This window comes from Budorcas taxicolor, chromosome 6 (assembly GCF_023091745.1).
Source record: "Budorcas taxicolor isolate Tak-1 chromosome 6, Takin1.1, whole genome shotgun sequence".
Classification (NCBI taxonomy): domain Eukaryota; kingdom Metazoa; phylum Chordata; class Mammalia; order Artiodactyla; family Bovidae; genus Budorcas; species Budorcas taxicolor.
The window spans coordinates 89795603-89809030 of NC_068915.1; the positions used below are offsets into that span (position 1 = coordinate 89795603).

Here is a 13428-nt window from a genome sequence, read left to right on the forward strand (position 1 = left end):
TTTCCTATCCTTTTTCCTTGTTGTCTTTTCCCCTCCTATAAATGAGCATCCTCCTATTGCTTTAACACTTCCCCTAATAGAACATAATTTCTTCCTAGATTTCCCTTTCTAGATGCATTTGCTTTCAAAGCATACCTGCAAAGAAAGAAATTGTTTAACTCAACAGAAATATTCTGGAACCAAGTGCCTCAACTGGGTCTTCTGAGAGCCTGAGGTACAGATTAAGGGATTATCACTTTGTTGGGGACGTACAAGCCCTGGGTCGTGAGAATGAGAAAAAAGGAAAGGAACGAGACAATGCAATGTCGTGAGTGTACCCATCAGTCGGGGTGCAGCTCCAGAGTGAGTCACAAAGACAGAAACGAGTGACACGTTTGCTCCTCCGTGGTCTGTGTAAAAAGTCTGTAAAGGAACTGCATCTTGAAGTAGCACAACAGGAGAAAGAAGGCGGGAGGAATTTCTCTTCCCCAGTCACTTCCATCACCCATTTCCCACTGGATGAAATTTACCCCACTGGGTGCTGCCTGCCCCTCTCTTTGACTCCTTGGTGAGTGAGAGGCTGGAATGCCTGCCCTGGGACATGGCCTTGTATCTAAGTCCCGAAAGAGGGGCAACCTGGTATGAATAGAGAGTAGATCAAGGGACAAGGGAGGTAGTTGAAGGGCCCTTAAGAAATGCCTGACTTTGTGTCCCAATATAGTGGAGTATTTGGTGGCATCAGAACACCTCAGAGGGAGCCTTGTTCCAGGACAAGGAGAGATTTTTCTAATATCTCTCAAATCACACCACCGGAAGGACTATGTATTCTTAAAAAAATAAAGGACAAGTTCCAGATTTTCAGGGCTAGGAGAGGAGGCCTAGAAAAGGGTAGAGAAAAAAATGAGAGTCTTCACAAATAGTTATATCCATTCAAAATAAGGAAAGTAGAATACGAACTCCTTCCTCCTTCAACACAAAATTTTATTCAAAATGGTAGAAACAATATCTCAGTGTTTAAGAAGGACTTAGAATGATGGATTGTGTATATTTAACTCATAAAAGAACCCCACTATAATATTTTTAAAGCTCAGAAGGGGAAGCAATGTAACAACCTGTCATATATAAACTAACTCATATATCTGAAAACTGTCAACACAATGCCTTTGCAGTAAATCAACCTTTCTATTTTGGCCACTGACCATTATTAAATCAATGACAACAATGACTAAATTGAATAAGAACCCTATAGTAACCTCGAGTTAGTTTCTTAGAAATCATCAGTTGTCAAAACTTGACTTTTTGAATCCTATTCCTTTATGATAAGGCCAGACAAGACAGTCAGACATTGTAGCATTTTAAATGAAAAGCTCTGGGCTCACTGAGTTCCCATAATAGTTCAACGAGAGGAAGCAAAAGGAACCAAGGAAAAAGAAAAATATGTTATCAAGGAGGATTATCTGAGTGCAAAGTGAGGAGGAATAGCGAAGTTGGTCTCTCGATCAAGCGATAACACAGCCTCTGACCCATGAGGAAACAAACAAACATCAAACTTTAATAATGGTAAAGAAAAGAACATAGGGCTTTAGAGTAGATGCTCACCCAACCTAAAAAAGTCCCAGCATTTAGGCCCTTAAAATAAGTTATGGTAAGTTAACCCAACTTAACATTAACCCATTATTATCTTTATTGATCAAACCATTCGCAGAGACCAGAAATATCAGTCAGTCAATATCAGACAGTATATTTATAAGTGCCAGGGCTCCCCTGATTGGCTCAGATGGTAAAGAATCTGCCTACAATGCAGGAGTCCTGGGTTTGATCCCTGGGTCAAGAAGATCCCTTGGAGAAGGGAATGGATACCTACTCCAGGAGACTTGCCTGGAGAATTCCATGGACTGAAGAGACTGGTAGACGACAGTCCACATTGTCACAAGGAGCTGGACACAACTGAGTGACTAACGGTAAATAACTATAAAGAAAATAAATTCTAATAGCGTTCCAAAAAGAGGCAAGGTGTTGAGCTGAAGAAATCACTGGGAAAAGTTTCACAAAAGAAGTTGGAACCAAACTGAAGCAAAGGTAATGACATAGAAAGGAGCTGAGTATGCTCTGGGGGACAATGCGTAAAGATGTCCAATCAGAGTGAAGAATTATACACAGAACTATTAAAGAAACAAGGGCCTTCTTGATGTGTGTGGTGTGACTGTGAAATAATTCAATTGATTTTCTTGTGTGACCTATGAAAATAAGACTCATTAAGAAATAGTCACACCTCATATTTCTAATTGAAACTTTGCAACCTCTGTTCACCACATTCTGAATAAAGCATCTGACTGATCTAGAAAACCACTCAAGAAGTATTTAATAGGGGTGGATGCTGTTGGGTAGAAATCAGTAAGAAAGAACAGAGTGCATTTTGTTATGCTTCTGTCAAGGCCAATGAAAAGTGTATTCATTTCATCCGGCATCTAAGTCACATTTTTGTCCTTCTTGCCCTCTCTTACAGGGTAATTTTCATTTATTTAAAAGTGAGTAGAGAATCTTCTCATGGAAGTTTCCTATCACAGGATGGCAATTTTATAAAGGTGTCTCCTGAAATAATAACATTTGAAATTTTAGTCTACAGAATTTATCAATTATAGTTATGTCAGGGTTTTTTCCCTTTGCAATAGGATCCCAGGTGATCATTATTATCCCAACAAATGGTAAAATATAGAGTCCAGAGTCTTTAAGGCAAAAACTGAGCCTATGGCATGGGATTGATACTATATCCCAGGATATACTTTCATCACATCGTATGAGGGGTACATGATGCTGTATTGGCATTGTTGGTTGTGTTAACCTTGATAATTATAGCTGTGGAAAGACATGGTTACTGAATACAGTTTGGGACAGGGAGAGGGAGGGAACAAGTGATTTTCTTGTTCGAATTCTTTACCGTTGGCCCCCCAAGGTCTCCAAATGTCCTGCCTCTTTTTTCCTCTCAGGGAAGTCAGCTGTCAGTTTCTTAGTTTGAAACTCTATCTACCAACCTCCAAAGTATCCCCAAAGTGAAGTGGCATCATAGTAACATCCATCATTCATAGAGACATAAGAACCCTCGGTGGTCATTTGGTCCAACTCCTACCTCACCTGGGAATCACCTCTATACAACCTTCCTAAATGCCACCCAAACCACAGACATATCCAGGCTCGCGAAGCTCCCCACATCCCAAGGCAGTTGATTCTATTTTTTTTCAGAGCCCTACTGGGAGAAATTTTCCTAAATTAAGGTAAGAGTATCTACTATGTACAAGGATCCTCAATTCTATATTCCCTCTATACTGGGAATATAGCTGTGACAAATCAAATAAAAACCCCTGACATCATGAGTCCCATTTACATTCTAATGGAACTGTTGAAAACATGGTTATAATGAGGCAGATTTCTGCTTCATTTTTTTCCTTTGCATGCTTCCAGTGGTGAATATGATAGCAATTTCCTTTGATCAAAGTACAAACAACACTCCAATAGGCTTAATGAACACAATGATTCTATTTTTCCTTTTTAGACACATCTATGAAATAATTTAAAAGTTATCTACATATTCATAAAGTTAAGAATATTAATAAATTTTGAGCAATTTTTAGCCAATTATCTGCTAAAATCTTCTCCTGCATTATCCTATTTTATCCTCAATACACTCCCATGTCTCTAGATGATAAGTACTACTATCATTATTGTCATTCTATAGATAAGAAAATGTAGCACAGAGAGACTAAGTAACTTTCTCAACCTTATAAGACAATTATTATGGAACAACTTAATATTTATGCAGGGCTCTTGGCTCTTTAACATCTGAAGAACTTTTTCTGCCAAAAGAAAACTTTTCTAAAACAACCAGGTTATTTTCCATTTGTCTGACATTCAGAAATGAATTTTGACATTGCATCATCATTCATTCTTCAAAAATGACAGTTTATTCTCTTTATATAAGGTAATTATTTGCATAACTCCTAATAAATGAGACAACCTAATTTTGATGAGATTAAAAGTATCAAAATAATCTTGTAAATATTTTATTTTTCTCTGCTAGTGAAGAATGACTTTTTATCTGATTCACCTTAAGATGCTGGGTTTGGGGGTCAATGTCAGGCAAGTGCTGGAAAGCTTTTCATTGCACAAAACTAGGATCAGCAGATAACCATTTTGCAGCACCATTTCTTACATTTGTTCCTTCCTATCAAAACCAGCCAAAATAGAACTTTTTTGAGAATTTGTATCTATTGCCTGTTTCATAACTAGTGGGAGGAGGAATTTGAGCAATAAAGGCAAGGGAAAGTTTTCCCACAGGTTGGTAGGTGCTGATTGTATTTTAGAAATACCCAGAATCAAAATATCTACAATTTTTTAAAATTAATACTTTCATCTATGCTTTCCAATTATCCATTATAACAGCCCGTGTTAATCTAGAACTATATTGCAGGCACAGCTTAAGCGCTTTATGCAGTAACTCACTCAGTCCACATAACAATCTCAGTTCTGTTGCTGTCAGCTTTTACAGATGAAGAAACTGATGCCAAGAGGGTCTAAGAGATTTGTCCAAGATGAAGGAGTTGTTAAACCACAGCGCCAGGGGAGTCATGCCTAGATGGTCCAGCTCAGAATCTATACTTTTGCCCACAGCATCACATTGACTCAGGATATGCTCTTTTTACTCCTTCTCAGTAATAGGCCTACAGATGCAATCAGGAGGAATCTAAAGCGAGATTACCCCTCTCCATCTGCACTAAGGAGCGTTCCCCAAGTGTCACAGTGTTGCAAGCATTCCAGGAAAGTGCAGGAGTCACCCAACAGGTTCACATTTGTTTAAGGACAGGATCAGACTAGGATGGTCAAAGTGATTTTAGGCACAGACCAAAGGAAAACACCTGGCCTGATCAATGCCAACTGTTCACTACCAGCTGGAATGGCCTGGGCCTGGGACATGAGTGGGCAGGTTTCCTGGCTGGGAAGAGCCAAGAGTCCAAGAACCTGAGGCGTAGCCCAAGCCAAGGATGCCACAGATGTGCAGGTAGGCAGCAGGGAAAGCAAAGATGGTAGGAAAATAAACTTAAATGCTTTTTAAATAAGAACTATGTTCCTCTTAAATACAGTGATACATATTGCGCTTTAGTGTTCTATCCTCTGCTGTCTTTCTCATTCAGCCACAGATACTTATCTATTGTGATCCAGGCATTGCCACTTCATCATCATTGTTCAGGCTCATAAAGCCAGAACAAGTTACTTAACGCCTCTATGCCTCATATCCTTCAACATAAATGGGAATCATCATTATGTCTAGCTTGTGTGTTCAGGGGATAGTGTTACATGGATGAAACCAGATATTACACACTTAGAATAGTGCCCAACAGGCATACTACGTAATTGCTCTGCTATTATTTTTGGTGTAAAGATCAGTGAGGTAATGGTATTAATATGGAAACACTTTATCAATTGTGAAGTTCTCCAGAGTGTAAAGAGTTATTATGCTGAGGTTTCATACCCAAGGTTAAGCAGATATCTGAGTACATAGCAATGTCTTGGGTCAGTCACTCTAGGAGATTGGACTAGTCAAATGCCAGAAACCCAGTAGGAAGGTGGTTATGAACAAGTCAAGTCTTGCTAGGTCACTTCAGTCATTTCTGACTCTTTGTGACCCTATGGACTGTAGCCCATCAGTCTCCTCTGTCCGTGGGATTCTCCAGGCAAGAATACAGGAGTAGGTTGCCATTCCCTTCTCCAGGGAATCTTCCCAAGCCAGGGACTGAACCAGTGTCTCTTACATCTCCTGCATTGACAGGCAGGTTCTTTATCACTAGCACCACCTGGGAACCCCCAAGTCAAGTCTGGGTCTCCTCAAATGGCCTCATTCAGCTCTGATGAGAATTCCCTGTCCTTTCTACTAGGCTGTTTGCATTAGAGGAAGAAATAAGCCTTCCTCTCCTACTCTGGACAGGCCTGAGCCATTGGCTCACAATGCTAACATCTAACCATCAAGGAATCCATACAGTGGATAGTTATGAAATACTTCAACATAATATTAGGTAAGTCAGAGACTCCCTCAATACTAACAAGTCAGACTGCTTTCAGCCTCCACAGCAAATCTGTCTCAACTTCTATGGGAACCATCAAAGGTTTTCATATATTTAATACTAAGCAGAAACCCATAAATAACCAAGTTGTTACTCCCAGCTAATGAAACACACATGTGTTAGGAACAGTTCTAATCATATAAGAGGGCAAGTCACCTCACACCTCACAAAATCCAAAGGGCATTTTCTTTAATGAACCAGTGGAGAATGCCCTGAGTCCAATGCATTTCCCTCCCTGCTTTAAACACCTGCTCTAAAAGCCTATATTTTGACTGATGAGATCTGCCCTTGAACCAAACATGTGAGACACAAGTAGCAGTTCTGAACCTAAAACAGAGGTAAACTTACTATTTGCCAAATAAAGTCCCTTTGTGAAGGCATCTCTAGCACCATCGGAGGCAAGTTCCAAGAAGAGATGAAGAAATGTGTCTTTCTACATCATCTCTGAGTTGTGAGCATGTTTTGGCAACAAGAAACAGCTGTTTTCTTTACTGAAACTACTCTTCCCTTCATGCCTGGGCACTGTCACCAACAGCCACTTGCACTCATTCATTCATTCATCCAATAACTAGCATGTTTTCAGCTCCTACTATGTGCCATGCACTTTTTATACATCTCAAAGATAAGGCTAAATTAATGAATAAATCCATGATTTTGCAGAGCTGTTGTTTAGTCACAAAGTCATGTCCGATTCCTTTGGGACCCCATGGCCTGCAGCCCACCAGGTTCCTCTGTCCATGGGCTTTCCCAGGCAAGAATACGGGAGTGAGTTGCCATGTCCTTCTCTGGGGGATATTTTTGACTCCGGAATTGAACCTGCATCTCTTGCATTGTAGGCAGATTCTTCACCACTGACCCACTGGGGAAGCTCTTTGCAAAGAGAAATGCTATATCAGTAACTCATCCTATTATACAACCAATTGGGGCGCTTTGAAATAAGAAGCTTGGACACAAACACTGTCATACTTTCTGTCACTGTTTTGGAATCAGTGATTCTGGTCTGGAGGTCAGGTAAATACTATACTGTGTGTGCTCAGTTGCTTCAATCGTGTACAACTCTTTGTAACCCTAATGACTATCGCCCACCCAGCTCCTCTGTCCGTGGGATTCTCCAGGCAAAAATACTGGAGTGGCTTTCCATGCCTTCCTCGAGGGGATCTTCTGCACCCAGGGACTGAACCAGCATTTCCTTCTGCTCTTGTATTGCAGATGGATTTTTTACCACTGAGCCACTGGGGAAGCCCAAATGCTATAGTATATATCCTTTAAAAAACAAACATAAAGAATGCATAAAAGTACTTCTTGGCTATTTGACTTGGTGTTGCTGATAATCAATGTAGATTACTGCCTAACTGATACTAGTTAAGATGGAATACCCCATCTCTCTCCAACCATCTAAAAAATCTTTTGTAAAAAAATACAGCAAGTACAGATTCATGTGAGCTACCAAGATTCCTTTGTTTAAGATACAAATATGCCTGAGCAAGTTAGCAATCATTAGCAGCACAAAGTATAGCCATTTTAATCAGATTGCTTTCCTCTTAAATTTTATTTTGGGAGACTCCTGACCAACTAGAATATGGATTCTTTGTGGATCCAAGGGTTGTCTACAAATTTGGAAGCGTATCAGGATTACGGATTAAGCCTAAACTGCCTGCAGCTCAGATTCTGGATAATCTATTTGGACTACCCTAGGAAGACACTAATTGTAACAGCATGCTATACCTTTTGCTCAATCAAGTCTGACTCTCTGGGATCCCATGGACTGTAGCCCAGCCAGGCTCCTCTGTCCATGGAATTTTCCAGGCAAGAATACTGGAGTGGGTTGCCATTTCCTATTCCAGGGGATCTTCCCAGCCCAGGAGTTGAACCTGTGTCTCTTGAGTCTCCTGCACTAGCAGGCAGATTCCTTACCACTGTGCCAAAGCTGATAATCATGGTTTAGATGGGTGCCTCAGGCTTCAGTTTGGTACCTGTTTCACTGACTCACCTGTAACCTAGGCTCCTAGTAGTATTCATGCCTGTGTCCTGACATGAGCTGACTTCTATTAGTATGTGTGTTAGTCGCTTAGTTATGTCCAACTCTTTGCAATCCCATGGACTGTAACCCACCAGGCTCCTCTGTCCATGGGAATTCTTCAGGCAAGAATACTGGAGTGGGTTGCCATTTCCTTTTCCAGGGGATCTTCCTGACCCAGGGATTAAAACCCCATCTCCTGCATTGCAGGCAGATTCTTTACCATCTGAGCTACAGGGAGGGTGAGAAAAAAACAAGAGGAGGCTTTCCCACTGGGCTCTCGACAGATTTCAAGAGCACACGGAACTGGAGCGAGGAGTCTCAGCAGAGATGGAGCAATGGCCGGGGTGTGGACAGACACAGGTACTCTCTTTCCCGGGCACCTTTGACTTTAGCACAGATATTTGCGGGCCAAGTTGGCGGAGCCATTTTCAGTGGGCACAACAAAGCCTGTCTGCAGTACTGGGGTCTTTCTTGCAGAATTATTTGGGAATTTCCACACAACAACTGAGACTGGAGCAATAGCAAAATTTGATTTGTAACACTTGTTAATATGCAAGTGTGGCCTATGAAACCTGGAATTTTTGAAAAGGAAAAAAAAACTCCAAGGCTTTTCTAAGCCAAAAAAGCATAACTGAAGAGGCAAACCCTAAAATCCTCACTGCGTGGGCCCTCAGCTACTTCCTTTCTATAATGAGAATTTCACTTGCTGCCGCCTACCTGCTTTACAGCTTGAGTCAGATATTACATCATGAATACATTCATATCTTCAAGTAGAAAAAAACAACTTACATATATTAATGGTGTAGATGTTTATAAGGAGCAGAACATATTTTTGATCTTAAAACTCATTCATTGTTTTTTATAAAGCATTTTTTCCCTTTTTCACTGGTTAGGATTTTAGCTTTAGTCTGTTACAGCAATGGATGAGAAGGAGAAATTTATAAGGAATCCAACTTCTTCAAAATTAAAAAAACACTTTAAACAAAGTTATTGCCCTTTTACTATATTTATCAAAGAAAGGAGCATGTATGATTCTTTTTTGTAAAGATAAAGTTTATAGGAAACAGAATCCATTACAAGTAACTGGAAATTAAATGTTATTGTAGAAAGATTTTGCTCTTAAATTCCCAGGAGAAATGTTGGTTAAAGATCAGGAGAGTGTTGAAACATCCCTGGTGGTCCAGTGGCTAAGATTTCACACTCCCATTGCAGGAGGCCCAGGTCTGAACCCTAGTCAGGGAACTAGATCCCACATGCCTCAACTAAGAAGAGTCCACATGCCACGACTAAAGATCCTACGAGTCTAACAAAGATCAAAGATCCCAAATGCTGCAGCTAAGACCCAGTGCAGCCAAATAAATAAATATTTTTTAAAAGATCAGCAAAGTGTCAAGTTGATAAGGACCTTAGTCTCATCTAAAGCAACCTCTTTACTTTACAGAATGAGAAAAACAATGCCCAGAAAATTGCAATTTACAGACATCTCAGAGTCATGGAATGGCAGAGCTGGAACCAGGTCTCATGTCTGTTCACTGCCAGCTCTCAAGGCACTTTTGCTATGACACACACACACACACACACACACACCCTAGAACATCACATAAGCCATTGCTCACATTCTTTTCAAGAAGTAAATAAAATAACATGTGACTTAAATTAGGAATGAGACTTAAAAATTAAGTATGTGTGAGAGAAATAGAACCACTTAATGGAAACACTGAGCTCAACAAATTACATCCTTTGGCATTTTGCAAGGAGTGGAGCCTCTTAGGGAATCTCGAGACTGAATTCAATTCACTAAGCCAAACATTCAACAAGGCAGTTGCACACTTAGCTTACCCTCAGTTACAACAGCACTGGATTAGAGCTCTGTTTGGTTTTGCTTTTTCATTTCTGCCTTTTGACAAGTTTTGAGAAAAAATTAAAAAGCACCATGTGATAGTTAATAGGAAAGAATGCCCATCAACCTGGAATAGTCATTTCTACTATAGCCATTTCTGCAGGCACATCACCCTAATCTTTGTCCCAAATCAGCTCTTGCCTGGATTATGTCTATGAGACAATCATGTACTCTGGCCCCCTCTCCTTTCACACTGCACTCCACTGCCAGGCTTGTCTCCTTAAATCATTGTTTGCATTACATCACTCTGCATTCAAGACTTATGATGGTGTATGTTTAATTGTTTATTGATTCATCAAAATATTTTAATCTGGCTTCTTTTGGCTCTTCATAATCTGTCTGCCTCTCATCAATTCTACTTTCTGGCAAGCAGACTCCAGGAAATTGATCTCATTCCTATCACCAACATTTTGGTAAATACTTTTCCCCCTTCTCCTGCCCCTCTCTCCACTATTTCAAATCGTATGTGTCTGTGTATGTGTGAATGCGTCTGTGTTTGTGTGCACACACGCTCAGTTGTGTCCAACTCTTTGCAACCCCATGAACTGTAATCCACCAGGCTCCTCTGTCCATGGGATTTTCCAGGAGAGAATACTGGGGCAGGTTGCCATTTCCTTCTTCATGGGATCCTCCCGACCCAAGGACCAAACCTGTGTCTCTTGGGTCTCCTGCACTGGCAGGTGGATCCTTCACCAGCTGAGCCATCAGGAGGCCCTCCCTCTCTCTTAACTATTTAAACCCAGCCAAGCTCCAATCCAACCCACTCAAGTCCTCCATGCAGCGTCCCCACTGTTCCATTCCTCCCTATTGAGTTCTCCTTTCTCTGGTTTCATGACATTTTCTCCTATTGTTTCATATCTGTTAGTCCTGCGTTTCTAAATTTAACACATATCTTTTAGGTCAAGAATCATGTTTTAAGACTCTCTTGAGCCCTCTTCCCACCCCCATCCTAATATGCTCTAGCCTCTTGCTCACTGTAGCAGATTCTCAATAAACACTTTGACAGTAGGACAGAGCAGATAAAAGAGGACGAGAACGCTAGTTTCACCCAAGTGATGCTGGTAAAAGCATAGTACTGTCTCTAGCCTTACCTCTCAGGCTCACTACCCTTCTTCAGGCTCCACATCACTCCATCTCTAAATTATTTCTGACTTCTCCCTCTGCAGGCTCTGTACATCAGTTCTTTCTCTCTAACCATGGTCTAAGTCTGATCTACTTCCAACCAAGGCCATGACACCTTTTAGGCACCAATCTTACTCCAAGAACACAGCCAAATGGAAGATTTCATTTAGGCCTCACCTCTTTTCCTCCATAAGAGAAAGCCCAGTCCTTTCCAGACTGGAAGATAGTGTCCCCTTCACATAGACACTTAGCTGTCACATTGGTGCTCCAAGTTCAAACGTCCCTCCCCCTCGTCCCAGAATACTGCCAGTTGCCCATCCCTCTGCCCACACCCCCTACCTCCAATGATCAGGATGCAGAGGGGACATCTTCAAGTAGCAGGATCTTCCCACCTGAGTATCTTCCTGCTACTTTCCCATACTGGAGGGTGAGGGGAGCCTTGCTTCCAGCTCTATAAAGTCGCCAGCATCCGAAGTTGCAGCTCTCTCTCTGCCAGCCCTGACTCCCAAGGAGGTGAGGAGAGCCTCCAGGGAGTCCCAGGAACCCTGCCACTCCTTCCATTAACCACTCTTCCCTAACAGGTGACCACACCCAGTAGTCCCTAACCTACCCACTCAGGTTTCACCTTCGAGGTGAAGAAAAGTCTTCTCTCTGCAATTTCTCCTTAAAATAGGAAATCATATATTCTAAGTGGAGCACCTATGTGTTTCATCAGTAGTACTAGCCCTCAGTGAAATACCTCATCTTCTTTTTCTTTACTTTCCTATCAGCAACAGAAGACCCAGAGGACCTCAAAAGTTGAGTCTTTTTCCCTCCCCTTCTCCTGTTCCCCCTAACTTGGCCAGCAACAAGGGAGTGTAATAATTCTTCCCCCGGCCCTCTTCAGCTCCCTCTGCCTCCCAGGTCCTCCCCCTCCTACCTCTAGTACCCGCCCAGGGCGCACACACAGGCAAATAGCTCTCCACCAGGCTCCACACTCCCCAAGGCCTGCATCGCCAGCCAAGGAGTTCCTTTTCCTCCTCCTCCCCGGGATGTCTTCTAGGTGTAGTCCCCCAGGCTCCCACTTTAGTGGATTTCCCTGCCGCCACTCCTCGCTCGCGGGCATCTGCGCCCCTGCCCTCCGCTTGGCCCCCGCCAGCAGGATCCTTACCGCCCTCGGGCCGCCCCCTGGGCCCAGGGCCGCTGCAGCAGGTGCAGCCCCAGGTGCCCAATTGCTGGATCCTCCAGCTACCCAAAATCCTGCAAGTTCTTCGACCCGCCCCTGCCAGCCGCAGGGCGCTCTCGGAGTCCAAACGCCAGCGCGGAAGATTTGCCCTCCTTGCGACTCCACCCGAGACTCTCCTCCCGGGTCTCCAGTGCCCAGTGCGGCCACTTACCCAAGGCGAGGGCCGGGAGCAGGGGCAGGGGGCTGGCGCCGCTGCCCGGGGCGGCCCGGGCCATCAACCGTGCTGCGGGGCCGCGCAGCCCCTAGACGAGCCTCCCGCCTCCTCCTGCGCCCCCTTCCCGAGCCGCGAGCGCCCGACCGGGTGCCTGGAAACGAATGCCCGGAGCCAGCAGGAAGCGAAACTACTCCCCAGGCTGGCACCCGGGCTACCGCGCGGGCAAACACCCAGGGCAGGCGGCCGGGAGGTTCGGCGAGTGTCGCCGGGAGGAGGGAGCCTCCTATTTATCCTCACTCCCGTGGCACACACCCCACCGACAGGGCGCAGGACTCCGCTGCGGTGACCTCCACGCCGTTCCCACCCAAGTTACCCCACACCCACACCCACACTCCCGGACACTTTCGGGCTGCCCTGGGGCCGGCTCACCCACTCCCCCTACTGGGTCGCACCTGGCGGTTCATTTCCCTCCCCCGGGAAAGTCGAGGAGGTTGGGAGGGCACCTGGAGAGGTCCGAGATATGGGGCCTGCGGGCGGCCCAGGGGGAGGCCGGCTCTAAACTCTTGGAGCCCACGGGGCGAGAATCAGAGCTCCGGACCGCTCTGGAATTCCAGGTTCTCTTATTTCAGCCGATTGTTGGAGTCTTGGACAGACCAGAGCCAAAGCTCACTGTGGTTAACCTCAGGCATTTCCCAATTTACAAGCTTCTCTTTTCCGTATATAATTAGTTGAATATCTGGGAGTTGGGCCTCACCAGGAGCTACTTTAAGAATGTCACATATATATTTTTTTATATCTCCATTTACTCGTCTATTCATTGCATTTTCATTTATTTGTTTAATTCACGAACTCTCCTGGATCCCTGGATCTGGACGATCCCCTGGAGAAGGAAATGGCTACCCACTCAGGTATTCT

The 13428-nt window shown here is 43.6% G+C and overlaps 1 protein-coding gene across 1 annotated transcript in view; it reads right to left on the minus strand.

Annotated features, from left to right (window-relative positions):
• Nucleotides 1–12796, minus strand: part of BTC (betacellulin) — a 47793-nt gene extending 34997 nt beyond the window's left edge. Inside the window, exon 1 of the mRNA XM_052642066.1 lies at nucleotides 12511–12796. Coding sequence (XP_052498026.1) covers nucleotides 12511–12574 — 64 coding nt within the window. The 5' untranslated portion in view covers nucleotides 12575–12796. The remainder of the gene's footprint in view (nucleotides 1–12510) is intronic.
• Nucleotides 12797–13428: the final 632 nt, after the last annotated feature.